This window comes from Silene latifolia, chromosome 11 (genome assembly GCF_048544455.1).
Source record: "Silene latifolia isolate original U9 population chromosome 11, ASM4854445v1, whole genome shotgun sequence".
Taxonomy (NCBI): Eukaryota; Viridiplantae; Streptophyta; class Magnoliopsida; order Caryophyllales; family Caryophyllaceae; genus Silene; species Silene latifolia.
Window position 1 is genome coordinate 12,452,843 of NC_133536.1, and position 22,298 is coordinate 12,475,140.

At 34.1% G+C, this 22,298-nt stretch overlaps 3 protein-coding genes across 3 annotated transcripts; 1 reads left to right on the plus strand and 2 right to left on the minus strand.

Moving 5' to 3' along the window:
- Window positions 1–10,387: 10,387 nt before the first annotated feature.
- On the minus strand, window positions 10,388–11,545 carry LOC141612924 (uncharacterized). Its single transcript, XM_074431673.1, has one exon. The coding sequence runs from the start codon at window positions 11,543–11,545 to the stop codon at window positions 10,388–10,390; it is 1,158 nt and encodes a 385-aa protein (XP_074287774.1).
- A 1,389-nt stretch (window positions 11,546–12,934) lies between these two features.
- On the plus strand, window positions 12,935–16,355 carry LOC141611089 (uncharacterized). The gene is made up of 9 exons (XM_074429502.1): window positions 12,935–13,088; window positions 13,195–13,309; window positions 13,542–13,578; window positions 13,673–13,742; window positions 14,799–14,903; window positions 15,040–15,190; window positions 15,278–15,360; window positions 15,737–15,830; window positions 15,931–16,355. The coding sequence occupies exons 1-9, from the start codon at window positions 13,058–13,060 to the stop codon at window positions 16,013–16,015; spliced, it is 771 nt and encodes a 256-aa protein (XP_074285603.1). The 5' UTR covers window positions 12,935–13,057; the 3' UTR covers window positions 16,016–16,355.
- A 3,269-nt stretch (window positions 16,356–19,624) lies between these two features.
- LOC141612925 (uncharacterized) lies at window positions 19,625–21,262 on the minus strand. Its single transcript, XM_074431674.1, has one exon. The coding sequence runs from the start codon at window positions 21,260–21,262 to the stop codon at window positions 19,625–19,627; it is 1,638 nt and encodes a 545-aa protein (XP_074287775.1).
- Between the last annotated feature and the right edge of the window lie 1,036 nt (window positions 21,263–22,298).

Here is a 22,298-nt window from a genome sequence, read left to right on the forward strand (position 1 = left end):
ATGGACATGATTTACTCAATCATGGACATAAATGACCATTATACCCTTGTCACTTTTACACCTTCATCTTCTATTTTGTTTCTTAATCAATCTCTCAAATTAATCAATCAACTCCCACAAATAAACCACCAGTCGTCCTCCGCCGCCACCTCCCGACACGGTCAGACGACCGGACCAACTGCACCACCCACTTAATCCCTTTTTTCTAGGGTTTCCCCTTTTTAATTAAACTTTCAATCTAGGGTTTTGACTTTTGACGATAAAATTAAACCAAAATTCTTGCGTCTTTGCTTCATTCGAGTCATGATTTTAGAGCATTTAACTTTAACCCTACTATTCAATTCAAACGATTGTTATAGTGTAGTGTAATTCAATTCTTTTTTGTTTTTGGTAAAAGTGTAGTTCAATTCTTATGCATGAGTGTTTGTTGTTATACATGCCAAGAAATTTAAAATAGTTAGTGTTTGATTGTTTACTTCCAATCTTCCATGCTTTTCTTTGACAGTAAATTACTCAAACGATAATTTTGATTTGATATAGTTAATAAAACTAATAAATTACCTTGGTTACTTGATTGAAATGAAAATTAGCGTGGACAATTGAAAAATTTGACGATTTGATTAATTTTGTGGGGGAGAGAATTAGAGAGAGTATGTTATTTTGTTTTTGGGGAAAGGGTAAGTTATGGAAAAGTAATGAGAAAAATTCCATGAAAGAGTAATCTTTGTCCATGAAAGAGCAACTCCGATAATCTATGGCTTCTCATTTCTTTTTATGCCGCCGGTTGAAACACGGATTTGGATTTATATCCGTTGAAGTAATTGTACTCAATTTACTTTTATCTTTGTGTCAAACAATTGTATGCATACAATCATGTTTTATTCGACTGTTTTGACTGTATGCATACAACTATACAAGACCATCTTATTCTTATATACGCGAAAAAATTGTTGAAAATTTTGGGATTTAGAGAAATAATAGTATTACTTTGTATTGGATGACATTGAATAATTAAGAGTTTTTTTTTTTGTTAAAAACTACCTAATATTTACCTCATTTTCATAAATACTACCTAAAGTTTTTAATTTTGCGAGAAACTGCCTAATATTTTTTTACTTTGGTCGAAAATTACCAAATTGAAATTATTGAGCAAATTCGACAATTTTTTTTCCAAATTAACTAAAATTCTGACAAATAAGTCAAAATGCCAATCGAATTAATCATAATTTTGTCCAAATTAGCCACAATCTCGGTCAAACTAGTCAAAATTGTAGTAAAATAAATTGAAATAAATGTGTTAGTAGCTAATCAAAGCAGTTGACGATGGTTAAGTATAATAAATAATGTATGTTTAATACTAAAAATAATGTTTTTGAGTTGGAATTTTGTCTAATTTGATCGGATTTTTCAATTTGGTAGTGTCCAACAAAAGTAAAGAAAAATTTAGGTAGTTTCTCGCAAAATTAAAAACTTTAGGTAGTATTTATGAAAATGAGGTAAATATTAGGTAGTTTTTGACAAAAAAAACTCAATAATTAACCCTATTTGACATCATCAGCTAGCCCGATCATTTCTTTCTTATCCTCAAAAGAAAGAAAGAAAAAAAAAAAACTAGTCTTTACCTCCGTCTAAATGTTAAAAACGGGTCAAATAACATTCCACATTGACATTTAAAACAAACCTTTTGCTTTTTTCCTATGCATTTTGTTTTTGTATTTTTCATCCCACATGGATACATCCGCATATTTGATCCGCCTTAAACTTAAGACAGATATAATGGAGTAGGGTAGTTTGTATTGGATGACATTTTCCTGAAAATTTTCTCCACTAGTGGCCGAAGTTAGTTTTATACCATAAGGTCAAATACAAATAGAACAGATATCATCGTCTTAAATAAGAATTTGTATTTGTCAATATAGGCACATGCACTACTAAGGAACTAACGGACGATGTAATTTTAAGATGACATTGTCATCACATAATGCATGTTGTATATTCTTTATGCATCCTGCTCCCACTCCTCCAGTATAACCCCCACTACATGAAGCTTCTCTATATATGTTTTTTTGTTTCTTGTCTTTTCTTTATAATTTTAATATATTTTTTATTTATTTTTTTATTGCTTCCATGATATTTATTTGGCCAACCAACCAAAATTATGGAGATATATAGAATCCACTCATTTTATTATTCTTCTTTAGCTTAAAGTTGCTATCTCCATCAAATCAATGATGAGAATGGACCATTAGTACATTGAGACATAAAAGTTATTTTCACACCACAAACAAATTTAGATAATATACTTCTTACACAAAATCTCATTGAAGACGGCACATATCCGTCACTTTGGAGTGACGGATACCATTTTCTCTCACAAATGACCCAAATAGAGGAGAGAGGGAAGTACATGGGGGTGCCCCCACCTTGTCCCCCCTATCCGTTTTGTGAGTGGCATTACCCGTCATTTGCTCCGACCCGTCTTCAGCAAGACTAACTGTACTTCTTATTAACTAATTTTTAGAAGACTATCTCCTAATTTGATGATTATTACAAAACATGTACTCCTTCCGTCTCAGTTGTTTCTTTCTCTCTTTCATTATCTGATGATTATTACAAAACATGTACTCCTTCCGTCTCAGTTGTTTCTTTCTCTCTTTCATTATCTGTAAGAGTACACTAATCAATTGTAAATACATGATTGACAGAGAAAAATGATTACGCATCTGAGGTAGTACCTCAGACCTTGTAGTTTTTGAGCATGTACACATTTTTTCTGAGCATATTACCATTTATAAATATAGTTTTTGAGTAATATTATATTTTGTTAGTGTAATGTTTTAGTAAATGTGCTCAAAAACTTTATACTAAAGCAGAACTCAAAAACTTTAAAATAAGACTCAAAAAATAAACAATAAGAGGTATTACCTCAGATGTATAGCCTATGAACTGTGATTGACATGGAGGGAATGACTTAACTATTGTAGTCCAGTAAGTCTCTTTTAAAACAATAATATCTATCTTAAGATGAAAACGGGGCAATATACTCACACTTGCATATACTTCCTCCGTTCCAATGAGTTGTATACGTTTACTTTTTAGGCACTATTCATAAGTGAGGGGAATCTTTAGTATAACTTATAATATATTCCCTCCTAGTCTGAGTGTTGGTTCCTCTTTCCATTTTCATGCTAGTCGGGTGTTGGTTTCTCTTTCCTTTTTTTGGTAAGTTTTGTGTGGTCCAAATTCAATTCCATGTGGGGTAGGGTGTTTTGTGTGGTCCAAATTCATTTCCTTAATTTTGGTGCCCAAAAGAAAGGGAACCAACACTCCGACTAGGAGGGAGTATAACATAAAAGATAGTCATGTGAGACCGTCTTTTTAAAATTGTCTTTTCGAGTACGTTATGAATATCAAAATTTTATAATTTTTAGTAATCTGTAGTTAAAGATATGAGCGAAAGAAAACGTGAATTGATGTACATATAGCAAATGTATACAATTCATTGGAATGGAGGAAGTATAAGACAAACCTTTTGTTAGTCTTGACTCTATAGGCATCCTCTTTTTGTCGCATCTACTATACTTGACTCGTTTTAAGTTTAAGAAGGATGTTTTCATTTTAAATAAAAATTGTGATTGCAGTTAGGCAATTGATATGCTTCTAATAATTTCATACTAATGCTAATAAATTACTTTATGCCAACATATAGACATATTAATGCAAATTTTTCAAAAGAAATTATTTAAATTTTTTTTAGCTACTTACTTTCACCTATTAATTTTACAATAAATCTTAACTCGGCGTTTTAGAGTTTACCAAGATACGTGTTTATAAATATGTTCAATCAATTCGAATATATTTTCTTATCTTCGATAGTAAACATTATTTATTTAAGAAAATGACTCTAGATGGCATGCATGTATAAATCCTATAATTTCTATAGGAAAAATTTAGGAACTATGATATTTCTTCGATTTTTTTGGGTGTTAAGGAAGTTAAAAGGGCAAATATAATGCTGACGAAATTTAAATTAGTAACACCTTTTCATAATTTTTACCGACTAATCTAGCTGATATTTTCATATTTATTAAAATTTCTAGGAGGTTCGAAGCTTTTCGATGTCTTTCTTTATAGTTAGGTATCATTGGAACATTTTAATTTGTTGCCAAAAAGGGTAATGCACCATAACCTCATTATTCTCCTCTTTTTGTAATAAAAACTTTTAGAGGAACTTTCGATCATGCATAAAACTCGTATAGGGTTCATTCTGATGGGCAAATATTTAATTTTGCTGTCATTGTACAATAAAGGAAATTAAAGTTGAGAATCATATCACTATTTTATTCGAAAATTGACACTTATAAACATAAACATCCAATTCTTTGATTAAAAAGAAGCTTTGCATGAAAAAACGTACTATTATATAAATCTAGGAATAAACGGACAGCAATTTTTTATGATCAATATAATTAAATAAATCCCACCACTATATATGTGTTCTTTAATTTTCTTTTTTCCTTTATCTCTTAACCTATATTTAATTACTTTTGAAAATATATTTATTTTTACCACGCGATAATATAGATTTAAGAATTTCATATATATTCACATTTAGATCCACTTATTTTGATCTGAAGTTATCTATATATTAAACTGAACTAAATTGAACTGAAACAAAACTAAAAAAAAAAAAAAAAAAAACGAGGACCTTTGCTTCAATTGCTTGTCTGCTCATGAAAAATAATTTAAATATCTTACTCCCTTGAATCATTTCTTATTCACAGATAATATATTTTCATTACTAGATACATATATAAAGAGTAAAAATTTAAGAAATAACAACATAAGTAAATATTCGCCTTTTTTTAAATGGGCAAGGATAAGGCACCAATGCTTTATTATCGGTACTGAATTTCAATATCACTCTAACATATATACTCCACTATGCAGACGAAGGCCCTACACACTACTACATAAATACTGTAGCAAAATTATTACTCAACATCCACAAGTATATGTTTAATAGCCAAGGGAGAGTCCAATATTTATAATATATAGTAGCAAAATTATTACTCAACATCTACGACTAATGAATGGGCAATGCATAATTAATGAAGTAGAAAAAAAAAGTCTATTTCAAATGTTTTTTCAATGAGTTGTAAGACTTGTTACAGCTTTTGACAAGAGAGGTTCGCCGCTAATAACAGTGCTATAACTTTTGGTAAGAAAAAAACTCGCCCCTAATAACAGTGCTACAACTTTTGACAAGACAGACTCGTCCCTAATTACAAAATTAGCAGCCATAATATACACGTGTAGAAGAGTGACACTGAAATTCAATATCATCGGATGATGCTATATATTTAATTTGGATTAACATAGTAATGAAATTTAGTTGGATTTTACGTGGGAATTATCCTTGCATGGGACAACAAAGGGATAATATGATCTAAAAGGCTATGGCATTGGCGGCGTAATATAATGTCGACACATGTTATACATTAAAACATTTTAGGAAAGAAAACAACGCGGTTTTTGTAAGTTTCTTCATTTCATAATTTTAATTTAATATTTTGATGGACAGCCATACATGATGTACTTACATAATACAGATTGTTCTTTATTTTATTCCAAAAAGTTAAGATACTAAAATGATCACAACCCTTTATTATTTGTTGATTTTTATGAGTTTGCATTGCTTCACAGTTGTGACTATGACAATTGAAGTGACTTTCATGGGTGAAAATTAATATGATGTGCAAAATGAATCTTTGTAAGGTGTATGTATGTGTACTTCTAAAGATTTTATCTTTACTTAATATTAGAGATATTATATTAGAGATATTATTATTAGGAAAATATATTATTATTAGGAAAATATATTTTCCTAATAATAATATCTCTAATATAATATCTCTAATACTTAAAAGCTGTTCACATACAAACACTATCTCATAAATTACGCGGGTTAAAAAAGATTGAATGTACGTAGTCTAATCTTATCCTTGTGTCAGCAGCACAAAACGATTGTTTTTGAATGACCCAAGATGAAAATTGCGTCGAAAACTATATCAGATGACTGCTACTTCGTAGATTACAATAGAAAGAAGCACAATCACTCTTTTTTGGTTAAAGCACTTTAGTGAGTCATTTTTTATTTATTCCATCATCATAATCCTGAACCAAAGAGTAATGGTAAATTTATTTACTTTGAAATTTGAACTAATGATCTAAATTTTATTATATGGCAGAACATGTCATGTTTCAGAGTTTTATCCTGAAAAGTAATAGAAAAAGAAAATGAAATGAGAAAAGCAATACACAGTATAAACTTATCAAGCTAGTCTTATCTAAGATGGTTTTATATTCAAACACAACCCTATTTTAGTTGGTGAAGGTGCTTACTAAAAAATCTAATTTTATGATAAATTTGAATAATTAAACCGTTTTACATAAGTATAATTAGAAAATCATAAATTCTTATTTCAGACCGTCATATCCGTCTAAAATGGTCAGACGGATACCATTTTCTCTGACAAAAAACCCATTTAGGGTGTGAGTGGGAAAGCACATGGAGGTGTCCCACCATTCATGTGCTTCTCACTTATGAGAGGTCTTATTACGGTCTGAAAGAAGGCGGTCTTAAGCAAAACAGACTGTTAGAAAATACAATGAATCTAATTAATTCGTGGAAGGTAAAGATGGTGTGCAAAATGAACCTTTATACAATCTGTACTTAAAAAGAAGTTAGTTAAAAGTTGTTCACATACAAGCATTAATCAATTAATTAAGGTAGGATAGTTCAATTTTTATTAGTAGAGTTTCTGTACGTGAATGCATGGTGAGAGCTTTTTAGTCACTTTAATTAGTTTTTAAGATTCGAATAACCTTTGTGGGAAACAAAGACCTCATATATATATAATAAATTAATAACACTACACAACAAACTAGAATAAAATTATTTTATAGCATAAGACAATTGTTTAATAAATTAATGTTGATAAATAAGTTATTCATACAAAAAAACTGTTCTTCAAGGGTATATGGAAGAGTTTTAGTGTCTTGTAGAATAATTACCGGCGCGGATAAGATAAATACCAACATTTATTTATATCTATATTTTAATTAATCTTACATTAGTTACATGCATGGTTCTTTTCGGCTGAAAAGTGCTGAGCTAAACTGAACTGATCTGAATGGAGGCATGGAGCGGAACTGAAGTGAAGTAAAAATTAATTTGTGAAGAGATGGAACTGAACTGAATTAAACTAAGCTGAATTGAATAGAAATGAGCTGAAATTAAGTACAAAATAACAGGGGGTGAGAGCCTAAAACAAGGTAGGGAGTACTATATTTTTTTTGGAATCATTTGATTTCGTGATAATTAAAAAGTTACTTATATTCTTTTTGAGGTCGATAGTGGATGTTCAAATGTAATAATTGTTTTAGTAAGCTTGAAATTAAAACCAACTTATTAAAACGTCTCGAATTTGAACTCTGATCTGAATGGATCCTCCACATAATATATTTCAACTAATGAAATTTCATACTCGAAAATTGGACGGTGAAAAAATAATTGATTTTATTTAATTAAAATGAGATTCCCTAATTCCATAGGGTGGGTGTGAAGTTGACAATAAATTATGAAAAGGGTTTAGAAAATACACTATAGTATGTGTAGCACTAACACATTCTTTGCCTCCAAATTATCCTATAGTTATGTAAGAAATGGAATGTCATAATGTTGACTTTGTTGTTGATAAAAGTTATTAGATGCTCATACCAACGGACCAATCTCTACGCGGTTACTTACTCAATTAAGCTTAAAAATCAAAAGGTCAACGAATTTGCACTAAATAAAAAAGTGGACTTCTTTAAAAAAAGAGTTGAAGATTTATAATTTATCATTCTAGTAATGGCCGGTTAATATCTTACAAATATATGACAAATACGTAATTAAATTATAAGTAATCTGCTTAAGCAATTTGTTTATATGGGTTAGTATTTAGTAATATGTTGAATGGTAGGCCTTTGGTTGAAAAAAAAGGGCCATAAAAGTGCGCAAATTCTCACTTGTGACGGGTACTATTCCGTCACAAGCTTACGACGGGACAAATGTGACCATTTTTTGAGAAAATGTGACCATTTTATAATAGTACCTATTTTTTTGAATTTTTTTCCAAAATGGGTTTTAATAACAAACAATTTAACGAAATAGGGTAACTTTGAAACTAATTACCAAAAATGGGTCCACGTAGGCTCGGTTTTGGCGATGGTAGGTTCAGGATTAAGGTCGCTCGGCGGGAAGCGACTTGAAGGAAAAAAATGGCTCGGGCGATTGAAAAAAAAAAAAAAAAAAAAAAAAAAAAAAAAAAAAAAGAAGAAAAATATAAAAGACAAGTGAATTGTAGCTAATGGGAATGGAACACGGAATCTACTAACACTTCTTTCACACCCCTTACCATAACACCAAGTGTAAAGTGATGTCTTATTAAGGAGATTAAATTTCCATATTTAATGCTAACAGTAATAAATGTGTTTTGGGACTTGAATAACGATTACTCAATATTATCTTTAATCACTTCCCTTTAACATATAAACTTTCTTGCACTGATGGTTAGGTAATATTGAATAAGTGTTAGTTTTGTGGAAAGTCTTGTGTTCGACTCTCCTTAACAGTTTTTTTTTTTTTTTTTTTTTTTTTTTTTTTTTTGTGCAAACACCTAAGTCGCTGTGGGGGTAGGCGATTTGAGCTAAAATCGCTCACTCCCAGAGCGACTTGCCGTTTAAGTAGCATACTGAGGTTTGGGTGGACATTAAGTGACACTTTGGGTAAGGTCGTTGAGCGGGAGAGCGACTTGAATCCGAGCCTAGCTTCGATGATGACGTGGACCCATTTTGGGTAAATACTTTGAAACTCAATCTATTTCGTTAATTTGTTTGTGTTTACGCCCCATTTTGGAAAAACATTCTATTTTTTTATATGGTTATATTTTATCATAAAGTGATTACATTTAGCTCGTCATTAATTGTGACCGTCACAAGAAAGACCTACCGGAGATTGTAGTTAAGATAAAAGTGATAGACAAACACGTGCATGATTATGAAAAGTGTTATCTTGTGTCCCTAACCTCGCTAGCTAAATTGCAAATGAGTTGTTATAAACTTATTAGACAAGTAGTACAATATCTACAATATATAAGCTTTAAGACTCGAATTTGAGACTTATCGTCTATAATACTTTCATCTTAACTACAATCTACAAGTTGAGAAGAATATGTAGTATTACTCAAACAAGATCAATTGCAAGGACCCTGTAACAAAATCAAAATTATTTAGTTTATATTTTTCAATTTACATCATTGCTCTCACTTTCTTTATGAGGTTATGTACACTGTTATTTTGAGGTTATATTTCTGTTTCTTAGCTTGTGAATTTTCTGGGATCCTACTCACTGTTGATCTTTGTGATTTTATCTCTTTAATCAGGAAAAAAATATATTCTATTTTTAATGGTTATGACGGAAGTACCTAAAAATGATTAAATCAAAAGTTAGAATCTACCCTGTACTATTAGTCTATTACTACTGGCTACTGCCACCTTCCTTGATGATTTATTTGTACCAAAAAAAGACTAAAAATCCAACCTTTGGACCTATCCCTAATGGGCACCAAACAATTACAATAAAATTTAGAAAAACTTAAAACTATAAGCAAAAAGGAAGATTTTCTTAAATAATAATCCCTAGTTGCATTTGTTAATATGAGTAATGGATAAATGTTTATTTTTTTAATAGTTTTGGGTGAGAAAGTAATTATTAAATTAGAGAAGAAATATTCTTTTTTTCAGCTACCCTAATTGCCTCTTTAATTTATATTTATAAACAGTGTTTTAAAGTAAAGATTCTAATCTAAGTGTGATAGCTAGCCTTTCTTAATTTGTAGAAAGATCAACCCATTGATAAAAGGGACATGTAGCATCTAAAAAGACATTAAAAATGACTAAAATTAAACACCTATGAAGTAAAAAATAAAACTAACCTTTTTCATAATATTATCCCTATTTTTTTAAAAAAAAATGAGTGCATTATGTCACGGGAAAGGTAAAAATGCTCTAATCACTTGAGCTAAGTCTTGTTCTCTATTATCCCTATAATGTACTCCGTAATTGAGTATATGACGCTTCTATACAGCATAAACCTGTCCTTAATCGGTTATACTTTTGTTTATTCAAACTACCTTTTGCGAGAGGTATGAAGATATGACATAATTTTCAAGATGGTAAAGTGGAGACTTGACAAATTAAAATGTTTTTTTTTTTTTTTTTTTTTTTTTTTTTTTTTTTTTTTTTTTTTTGATTTTTTTTTTGACAGTTGTAAATAAAGGTTTTACAAAATCATGTCCTGCTTTGCTAGATTATGCTCAAGACCATTAAGACGTCTAGGAATGAAGTTAAAAACTAAGCAGTGAAAAAAACTAAAGGAGGCCCGAATATCCTCAAGGATACCCGTAATCCTGTGATCCCCCTTTTCTGACTCCGCTAATTGAGTGACAAGTTGTAGGCAGTCCGATGAAATATCCAAGTGGAAAATCCGCCGCTCTTGTGCCCACATCACAATATCACGAATTCCCAAAGCTTCAGCCGGTAAAGCCGATTCCGCCCTGACACGTGCCTGCCTCCGGTCCAGCTCCCTCCCTGTGGCATCAGAAGCAAACCATCCGAAAGCCGTCTCATAATTACGATTCCAGCTAGCATCAACCTTCATACGTACCACCGCACAACCGGTCGGTGAACCCAGAATACACACCGGGCGACCATTCCGAATAGCCAAAGCTTCCGTTTGAGGTGTCCCTTCCTCAATAACATGGGCAGTCTGATGTTGTCTCGAAGTGAAGGACTTCCACAAGATATTAGTTTGCTCCTGGATAACTTTGAAGACCATATTGGTGATACCTTGCGATGTAAGGACCTGATCCGTAAATTTTATTTTGTTTCGCACTGACCATATAGCCCATAAGATAGCGATAAAAAGTATCACCTCTCGAGTCCCCTCTTCCCGTTTGGAGAGGAAACGAATCCAGTTGCATATCCAATCGGATATAGATACTCCCCATGCCCCTTCCACCTGAATGCCTAAGTCAGAGCCCGCCCAAATTCGGCTGGAAAGACCACAATCTCGAAATAGGTGCTCAGATGTTTCCATCACACGTTGGTTACCACCACACATGCTGCAGGAGGTGTCCACTTCAATATTTCGCCTATGGAATTCCCGTCCGATAGGCAGAACATTGGTGATAATCTTCCAAAGGAGAATTTTCCACATCTGAGGAACAGGTAAGTTCCAAAGCCCTGACCGACATAGTAGTCGGCCCCGATCAGTTAGTCTACTGTTGTCTTTCACAGTTCCTACTCTGTTCATGAAGTCCTTAAAGATCAAACCATATCCACTCTTTACTGTATAATCTCCCGTTGTCGTGCGTGGCCAGTAGATCTTATCCCTCTGCCTTACTTCGCAACATGGTATAGCCAGAATTCGGTCCGCCATTCCTCCGTGAACAAGCTTCTTATAAAGGCTTCATTCCAGTTACCATCACCAAGAAACAGGTGCTGAACCTGCAAAAACGCCAGATGACTAGAATTGTGGCCCAACCACTCAGCCTTAGGTTCCGGCCGGTCTCCCCCCACCCATCTCGCGGTCCAAACATTTATCACTGAATCAATACCAGGTTTCCATCCAATATTCTCCATTACAAAGTTTAACCCATATAGGATACTGCGCACGCCCCACGAGCATCCGGACCCCTTGATAGGAGTCATCCCATGAAGAAAAACCTGTGATCCAAAAAGCTTTTGTCTGAACATCCTACTGAAAAGGGATTTATCCCCAGACACAATCCGCCATCCATGTTTAGCCAACAAAGCATGGTTTAGACATTGGACATTTCGAATGCCAAGCCCCCCCGCACTCTTTGGTAAACTCAGAAAATTTTTGCTACACCAGTGGAGTTTATTCCCCAACTTACATCCTGCCCACCAAAATTGACAACAAATTAAAATGTAAATCATAATTTCATGTTCGGTCACACGATTCTATGAATAAACATTAGACAATTAATTTGTCAAATATTTTTTGTATCTAATAACTATGTAGTTCTATTACTAATAGATAAAAACTCAATCTTCATGAGAAAAAAAACCGATATTCTATATATTTGGGCGCTAAACATAAATCGCTTTGTTGATATTAAACTCGGAATTGGTCACAACAACCACCACATGTAGCGGTGTTCAAGGAGTGGCCGTACGAGAAACCAAACCGGCCTAGACCACATCCACTTAAATTATAAATATGATTAAATGATAATAAATTATAAAAATAAAAATAAATAAATTGCTTAAATGATATTAAACTCGGAATTGGTAACAACTGCCACATGTAGGGGTGTTTAAGGAGTGACCGGACGAAAAACCAACCGGCCTAGACCACATCCAATTAAATTGTAAATATGATCATTCATAACATCATTTCGAATACAATAATCTCAATTATAAAAAAAGAAAAAAAATAATAACTCCCATTTTAAATTCAGATGTTTTTTTTTTTGGCAAAATAAGTACCTTGTAATCCTAATAAAAGATCGAAAAAGTAATTCTCAAAAATAGGTTGAATAATACAAAAATAAATTTATTTTTTTCACTTATAAGTTTTTTTTTTTTTTAAAAAAAAAATTGATTCTTTTGCCACAAAAGATTAACAGCTTTGGTCATTGTCTTTCTTCCCTTTTCATGGATGCCTCTCCTTTAATTCTTTCTTGCTGGTTTACACACAATACACATAACACTTTCTTATTATTAGTGATTTATTGCATATTCCTTTATTCTATCTACCCTCCCTTTTCTCTCTTATAAATACCGCCTCGTCGCTTCTATTTCTACTTCATTGCATTTCATTTCGATTAATTCATATCTAATATTCTCTAATACTTATAATAATAACTCACTTATTTACAAATCCGCGCTTTTTTTTTTTACAAGTTTACCTTGTTGCATATCGACTATGAGTTATTCAAGTTACCCAACCGGTTCTGGTTAGTTTATTACATTACTTGTCACAAGCTAGCGAATGCTAATATTAAGACTTTACGTCCATTTACTATTGAAATTAAAATTGGCGTTTATTATTGATTAATTCAGGTTCGAGACAAGCTAGGAGAACATTTGAGTTCGGAAGGACACATGTTGTTAGGCCTAAAGGAAGACACCTTGCCACAATTATTTGGCTACATGGACTTGGTGATAACGGTTCAAGGTGCTCATCATTTAACATCTACCTCGTTTCAATGTTGTATAAGACGGTCTCATCAGTAAGACCCACCCGTTAATAATAAGTCCAGTAAAAAAACTCGTCGAATAAACCTGGAATCTTAATTGACAACCTTATTTAGATGACGAACATATTTACTAATTACAGTTTTTTTAACGGTCTGCTCTAAATGCACATGTTAGAAAAACCGAACTAATTATTAATGTTGTTCTTGCAGTGTATGTCAGCTCTTGGAATCACTGCCTCTTCCAAATGTAAGAATTCATGTTTTCGATGTTAGAACCCGATTAATATATATAATCAATTAATCAGTGAAATTCAACTGAAAAATGTGTGATGTGTGTGCAGGTTAAGTTTATTTGTCCAACTGCGCCAACTCGACCTGTTGCATTGCTTGGTGGATTTACCTGCACTGCATGTAAGTTCGCTTCTTCACAAGTTTTTATTAAATCCCACGTGGATGCGCGGTTTTGTAGATGGATAAATTAGAGAAAATAATAATTATATTAGTAGTATTTAACTCCGGTCGATATTTAATTATAAAATTTAAATTAATATAGCAATGTCTTGTATTAAAAGGTATAAAAGAGTAGTTTCAACACTTTTAATCCGTATAAAATTATCGATTCTACTTGAACTATTTTGTTAACTTTGTTTTAAAAAAATATTATTATTATTATATTATTATATCAACTAAATGCGTAATATAATCGTTAAGTAATTATTGTAGTCATCAAGTTTAGTTTTAAAAATAATAATAGTAAAATATTGCTTTCACGTCATACTTATAATCAGTACAATTTTATTTATGTAACAGAATAATAATATTCTATTAATATGTTTAACCAAATTGAAAAATATTATCTTTTTAAATGGGCTAGAATTATATATTTATTACTCGGTATATGAAATTAAACAATATGGAACAATTTTAGATATGATATAATAAAGCCCAATTATAGAGTAGTTTTTATTTAGGCGGGAAAATATTGGAATCTCTTATTCTTTTAGTATAATGACTAGTATAGCAACCCGTGCTACAACACGGTAATTTTATAAAGGTTAATTTTAGAGATTTAGTGAATTAATAATATTTTAATAAATTGAATATGAATTTAATTTAATGTAGATATACTTTTATATATATATAACGTAACCATAAGAAATATTCCATATATGGGGGCATAATGATTGACGGCAATATTATTATTAATTGTGTAAATATTGTAGTAGAAATATTCCATATATGTGTTGACAAAATATTTTGACTACAATGTATTAGAAAGGAAATATATTAGAAGGGAATATTCCGTATGGGGGGAAAGATGAGCGGGAAACTTGAGCGGGAATAATATAGATGTGTTATTCTTTTAGTCTATAGGGGATGAAGATGGGGATTCGAGTAGTAAGAATGCTCAAAACCCCAAATCAATATAGTAATTCTTAATTTCTTATGATCGTCGCTCTATTACAGGGTTTGATGTAACAGAGATTTCTGAAGATAGTCCAGATGATATTGAAGGATTGGATGCATCTGCTGCACATATTGCGAATTTGCTGTCAACTGAACCCGCTGATGGTAAATGTCGAAACTTTTACCTCCAACTGTTTTCTTTGAGTCTGATTGAGTATCCATAAGATTATTCAAGTCGGGTTACTTTTGCCAGGTCTAGTGACTGTTGTTTATTTTCTGACCTGGATTTTTGGTAACACAGTTAAACTAGGAATCGGAGGATTCAGTATGGGAGCAGCAGTAGCCCTTTATTCTGCAACTTGTTTCTGTGTCGGAAAATATGCCAATGCAAGTTTCTATCCTATCAATCTAAGGGCTATAGTTGGCCTTAGTGGGTGGCTTCCTGGTTCAAGGTTCGACTCGACTCTTACTTTTTAATTAAGCTCTTTTGTGATTTTAACTGTAACAATGATCATTGATAAGATGTCTAACTAATGTAGGAGTGTGAAGAGTAAGATAGACGCCTCGTATGATGCTGCAAGGAAGGCCGCGTCTTTGCCCATTTTGCTCTGTCATGGCCAATGTAAGTCATTTTTCCGTCCCAAGACGAAATATCTGATAATTGTGACCCCCGGCAAATGGGCCATTCGGGTCGGGTTTGAGTCGGGTCATTTTCGGGTTAATAATTTATCGGGTCACTTTCAGGTCGGGTCATTTTTGGGTCGGATCACTTCAGATTGGGTCATTTTGGGTCGGGTCATCATTTTGCCTTAATTAAGTCATTTTGGGTCACTTGGGGTCAGGTCATTTTCGGGCCGGGTCACTTCAGGTCTATCAGGTCACTTTCGGGTGATGCGTTTCGGGTCATTTTCTGGTCTCAGGTCAGCCTTGTCGGATCGGGTCAGCTTTGCCAGGTTGCGTACAAATAAATAAAACTGATTCGACATTTTTATGTGCAGCGGATGAAGTAGTTGCGTATAGATATGGGGAGAGATCAGCACAAGCCTTGACTTCAGCTGGGTTCCGCAGTCTCACATTTAAATGCTATGATGGGTATGAAAACAACGACTATTTTTCCGCTGACAAGAGTCTGCGAGGCATTGGGGTAATGTTGTTTGCGCGCGTGCTAACAATCATTTGGTTTACAATGCAGGCTTGGACATTACACAGTGCCAAGGGAAATGGATGAAGTATGCAACTTTTTGGTGTATAGGTTGGGACTCGAGAACTACCACTGATTTTCCGAAGCATATAACATTACTTGATGATATTTGTGCATTATCGAAAGAGTTTGTGTCCGGTGAAAACGAGAGAAGATGTGAGATGATGGCTGGTTGAAGAATATATAGTTTGCGACATTGAAGTATAGTTTGGAAGAAAATTGGATCATACGTTTTAGGCATATCGCCTTTACTTAAATAACTTATTAATGTAATTTTTTGTATTTTTTTTTGAGTTTTGAAGTCTCATGCTTCTGCTCATTAGTATATGAGATTGGTTGTTCTATAATTTATCATCATATGGCAATAATATTATTAGTATACTTGTGATTTTTGATTTCGATTTAATCGATTTTGATTATATGGTGTAATGAGGACTGAACGAACTTAATTTTTAGTGCCTTCAATCGCTAATGCTTCTTTGATCAAAATGATCTTTGTGAAAATGGACAGAGTAAGCTAATAGATCGCCATTAATGAAGCTAGCAGTCGCCATTGATGAAGATTATGAAGCTTTGAGTATGGAAATATCTAGAGAATATAGAGAGAGAATTATAAGAGAGAAAAGGTAAATTAAAATTGTGATTGATTGTATTAACTTAACAAATTCTGTTACAAGCTACAGTTATATACAAAACTAAGTTGTAGCAAACTCAGTCAAAGTTTGTTACACTCAGTCAACAATGCCAGCTGTACAATGGCTATCTAGAAGCTACTACTATCAACAATCAGGTGCAGTGAGGAGCATCGTCTTCGTTCTCAGTAAGGCACCTGGTTCCATAGCCCCCCCCCCCTCCCCCCCCCCCCTCAAGTTGGATGTACATGAAAGGGAGTGAATTGCAATCCCAACTTGGAGGATAGGAAATGATGTTGTTGAGATCCCAAGGGCTTTGTCATAAGATCAGCGAGCTGAAGACTAGATTTGACATGATTAGTACAGATCAAACCCTCCTGAATTCTTTCTCGTATATAATGGCAATCTATATTGATGTGCTTGGTACGCTCGTGGAACACCGGATTTGCTGCAATGTGCTGGGCTGCTTTATTATCACAATTAAGCTGAATGGGAAGAGGAACACTAACACCAAAATCCTGCAGCAAACCTTGTACCCATACAATTTCAGAAGCAGTGTAAGACATTGCTCTATACTCGGACTCTGCAGAGCTTTTTGAAACTGTTTTTTTGTTTTCCATGAGATGAGAGAATCTCCTAAGAATATACAATGACCAGTCAAGGACCTACAACTGAACTTGCAAGTTCCCCAATCTGCATCACAGAATGCCCTTAAATTAAGAGTGTTGTTTGCAGGATAAAAGAGTGTAGCCTCAACAGTACCTTTAAGGTATCTTACTACGTGAAGTGCAGCTTGAAAATGGGGTTCTCTAGGTACACTCAGAAATTGGCTAAGGTGTTGTATAGCATATGATAAGTCAGGCCTGGTAAGATTGAGATACAACAACCTACCAACCAATCTCCTATATATTTCTGGATCAGGAAGAGGAACACCTTCATCAGTAGTTAAATGCAACCCTCTTGGCAAAGGAAATTCAGCAGGTTTTGCATCTTGCAACCCTGTATCCTTGAGGATGTCCAGAACATAATTTCGTTGATTCAGCAGTATGCCCTCTGAAGACTGCAGAACTTCAAGTCCCAGAAAGTATCTGATGAATCCAAGATCTTTAATAGTGAATGCCTGATCCAGTGATTGCTTGAGAGCAACTATAAAGCTGATGTGATTACCAGTAATGAGAAGATCATCTACATACACGAGTACTATAGTTACCAGATCATTCTCTTTTCTCATGAACAAGGAGTAATCACTTTTAGACTGAACAAACTGATGAGACAAAAAGAGTTTTGTGAGTTCAATGTTCCACTGCCTAGATGCCTGTTTAAGGCCATACAATGATCTCTTCAGTTTGCACACTTGCCCTGGCAATGCTTTATCATACCCTTCTGGTGGCAGCATGTACACCTCTTCATCTAAGAAGCCATGGAGAAAGGCATTATTAATGTCTAGTTGATGAATTTTCCACTGTCTAGTTGCTGCCACAGCCAAGAAAATCCTCATTGTCACAAACTTAGCAACAGGAGAAAAAGTGTGTTTGTAGTCTTTGCCTTCTACTTGACTATATCCCTTAGCCACAAGCCTTGCTTTGTGCCTCTCTATACTACCATCAGGTCTAAATTTGACCTTGTATACCCACTTTGAGCCTATGGCTTTAAAACCAGCAGGCAAAGAAACAAGGTCCCAAGTGCCATTAGCTTCCAATGCTTGGAGTTCCTTTGACATTGCTGACACCCAGTTAAGATCTCCCTTTGCTTGACCATAAGAAGAAGGCTCAAAAGTCTGAATAACAGCATTCAAGGAAGCTGCCTGATTAGACTGATTATTGTTGGTATCAATAGAATCCTTTTGTATAATGCTCTGAATCTTTGGAGGGACCACAAACCCTTGCAATATGGAAGAAAGAGTCTTAGGCCTTGCAGACTGTCTAGGTGGTGCAGCAGATATATGAGTGTTCACCACTGTATTAGTATCAAGATTTGTATTATTTGTATTTTCATTAAAATTGATTGAATTTGTATTAGGAGTAGGTGAAATACTATCTGTATTATTTGGTATTATGTCTGTATGAGAATTCAAATCAGGAGGAAAAATGAAGTTTGGCTCATCATCATCAATAGAATAAGCAGGAAAAGTATAAGGATCTGTACTAGAATTTTGATTGAGATTATGAAAAGGAAATTTATGTTCCAGAAAAATGACATCTCTACTCACAAATATTTTACGGTTATCAAGATCAAACAGCTTATATGCCTTTTGCCCAAAAGGATACCCAATGAACATACACCTCCTTCCTTTGGAGGCAAATTTGTCCTTAGTCAAGGAATTGATGGGAGCATAGCATAGACATCCAAAAGTTCTAAGCTCCTCATAAGTAGGCAATTTGCCAAAAAGAACCTCATAAGGAGTTTTCCAACCCAACACTGGAGAAGGAAGTTTATTGATAATGTAGGTAGCAGTCAAAACACTTTCTCCCCAAAATCTTTTAGGCAACCTAGCATGCAACATCATAGCTCTAGCAGTTTCAATCAAGTGTCTATGTTTCCTTTCAACTCTACCATTTTGCTGATGTACCCCTGGCACACTCTTTTGATGCAATATACCCCTTTTAGCCAGGAGTCCTAAACAAGTATCTTGTATGATCTCAGTGCCATTATCACTTCTTATCATTTTGACAGAAGAATTATAAAAATTCTCAACCTGAGCTAGGAAATTATCCAGAATGGATGCTACTTGAGTCTTAAACTTCAGTAAAAAAGTCCAAGTTACTCTAGAATAATCATCTACAACAGTAAAGAAATAATGTGCACCAGTGACTGAAGCAATCTTATAAGGACCCCATAGGTCAACATGAATAAGAGCAAATTTACAAGCTCCCCTATGAATACTCCTATCAAAAGGTAATCTATGAATCTTAGCTTCTAAGCAAGTCTCACAATCATAATGCTTCATGTCTTTACAAGGAAAAACATCAACGTGTTGCATTTTAGACAATGAAGTGTGCCCTAGTTTGGCATGTAAAAGAGCTACATCTTTATTTTTATTACAATTATCAGAACTAGAACAAGCCTCTTTCTTGTAAACCAACACCAACAGGAATGCTAGAAGCAGGGTCCTGAATCACACATTTATCCACAAAGAATCGAATTAGCAATTGAGTGGTAGACAACAGTTTCCCTACTGACAGCAAATTATGCTTGAATGCAGGAACATATAAGACATTATGCAATCTAATACCAGACTCTAGTGTAATATGACCTCCATATGTGACTAACTGAGATGATCCATCTGGTAAGCCTATTAGAATTGGCTTTCTAAGTAGTTCCAAACAATCAAAATAGTGCTTATGACCAGTCATGTGGTCAGTTGCACCAGAGTCAATAATCCAAGCATCTTTACAAATATCACAAGCTTTTTGATTAGCAAGAGTGATACCTGCAAAGTTCACTGAAGCATCCGAGAAATCAACAGGTGAATCATTCTTGGCCTGTTGTATTTGCATCATGTGATTATAAAGAGCAGTCAGCATTGCAGGATCAAACTGTACTGGTGTGGCCTGCTGAGGAACATGTTGCTGTAGAAAACCAGACTGAGAATCATGTTGATGCTGTTGATGTTGTGCAGCAGCCACAAAACTTTGCTGATTTTGATTCTGACTGTACTGTGGAGCATACTGAGCACCATACTGGGAAACAGAAGGAGCAACAGGATACTGGAAATCCTGAGTAGGCTGACTAAACATAGATCCACCAGCAGCATTACCAGAAAACCTGGCTAAAAACTTAGCTTTCAACTCAGGAAACTTAATGAAACAAGACTCAGGAAGATGACCTTTCTTGTTACAGTGATAGCACCATCTATCATCTGCCTTAGACTTCTTTTCTTCCTTCTTATCATCTCTTTTCCAAACATTCCAAGGACCTTTACCATGACCAGCAGCTCTAGAAGCATTTAATGCACTAACATCTTGTGAAGGACTGACTATGTGAGAAATCAATTTTTGACTCTCTATTTGTTGTATGATCGAATAAACTTTGTTAAGAGGTGGTAAAGGATCCATAGCAAGGATGTTTGACCTAGGATGTTCATATGCATCACTTAATCCCATGAGAAAGTTAAGAACCTTCTCTCTCACGGACAAATCAAGCATTTTCTTATACAAATTACACGAACATTTTGCCATAGCACCACAATCACATTCAGGTATTGCTTCTAAATCATCAATGTCATCCCAGTGACGTTTCAATTTAGTAAAATATTCAACAACTGAATCATTTTCTTGTGAAATATTCCTCAATTCTTTCTTTAATTGGAAAAACAAAGGTGCGTTTGATTGTCCATACCTCTCACAAAGATCAGTCCACAAACTCTTAGCAGACTTACAAGTGATGAAATTCTCCTTGAGATCATGATCAATGGAGTTCAATAACCAGCAACGGACCATGTAATCACACCTAATCCACTGAGAGTACTTTGGAGAGGTCAATGCAGGCATAGCCACAACACCAGTCAAGAAACCTTGTTTATTTTTGGTTACTAACGCCATAACAACACACCTGCTCCAGGACAAGAAATTTTTACCAGAAAACTTCGTGTTGCCTAACTCCATTGCAGACAAATCAGAATTTGATAAGAACATAGGATCATCATGAGGATTACTGTATGAAGCATCAGAGGTTACAGTATCATTCGTCATTTTGATTGAAAGAGTAAAATATCGCGAATTCGATGAACGAAAAAGGAAAAACTGAAATGTAATTGATTTGATTTAAACGAAGAAGAAAAACACTCGAAAAATCGTGAAATCAGAGTAATTTGCGGAAGTAAACGAAAAATTAAGCAGAGGCAGGCTATTCCTGCTCTGATACCATGTGAAAATGGACAGAGTAAGCTAATAGAATGCCATTAATGAAGCTAGCAGTCGCCATTGATGAAGATTATGAAGCTTTGAGTATGGTATCTAGAGAATATAGAGAGAGAATTATGAGAGAGAAAAGGTAAATTAAAATTGTGATTGATTGTATTAACTTAACTAATTCTGTTACAAGCTACAGTTATATACAAAACTAAGTTGTAACAAACTCAGTCAAAGTTTGTTACACTCAGTCAACAATGCCAGCTGTACAATGGCTATCTAGAAGCTACTACTATCAACAATCAGGTGCAGTGAGGAGCATCGTCTTCGTTCTCAGTAAGGCACCTGGTTCCATAATCTTATTCAACCCGTAATCCGTTTTCACAAGCAATAAAATCCGACTAAAATAAAATCCGACTAATGGCCCATGGATTGTTGGACTGATATGAAACATGACTCACCATGAATCAGGTATGGGCCATGTGTCGACCCGGATTTGGGTAGACCTCGTGATCAAGTCAAACGGATTTGGGTGTGAGTAGGGTCTATTTGGTTTTGCAAGATACATGTCCAGACCTACGTCCAAACTTTTCCTACACTGTCGCATTTTCGTAAAACGATCATATCTATCTCGTTTTTGTCTGTTTGGGCTTGTAACCTATTGTTAGAACGTAAGAGGATAAGCTATCACTTCCAATTGGAATTACTTTAATATCATGTCTAGAACTTAAGTTATGACCAATTACTTCAATATCATGTCTAGAACTTAAGTTATGACCGTTTAACGTTGACCCTTGTTGTAGACGGATTCCAAACTTCTTGTTTTGGGTGAGGTTTATGTACTGTATTATTGCTTAGGGGTTATTTTCGGTTTTAA

Bases quoted from the DNA above. Each gene is read 5' to 3' on its own strand.
- LOC141612925 (XM_074431674.1), bottom strand. From the start codon at position 21,262: ATGACGAATGATACTGTAACCTCTGATGCTTCATACAGTAATCCTCAT.
- LOC141611089 (XM_074429502.1), top strand. From the start codon at position 13,058: ATGAGTTATTCAAGTTACCCAACCGGTTCTG. The intron at 13,743-14,798 runs GTAAGTTCGCTT...GCTCTATTACAG, and splicing joins TGGATTTACCTGCACTGCAT to GGTTTGATGTAACAGAGATT. The intron at 15,191-15,277 runs GTTCGACTCGAC...TAACTAATGTAG, and splicing joins GGGTGGCTTCCTGGTTCAAG to GAGTGTGAAGAGTAAGATAG.
- LOC141612924 (XM_074431673.1), bottom strand. From the start codon at position 11,545: ATGGCGGACCGAATTCTGGCTATACCATGTTGCGAAGTAAGGCAGAGG.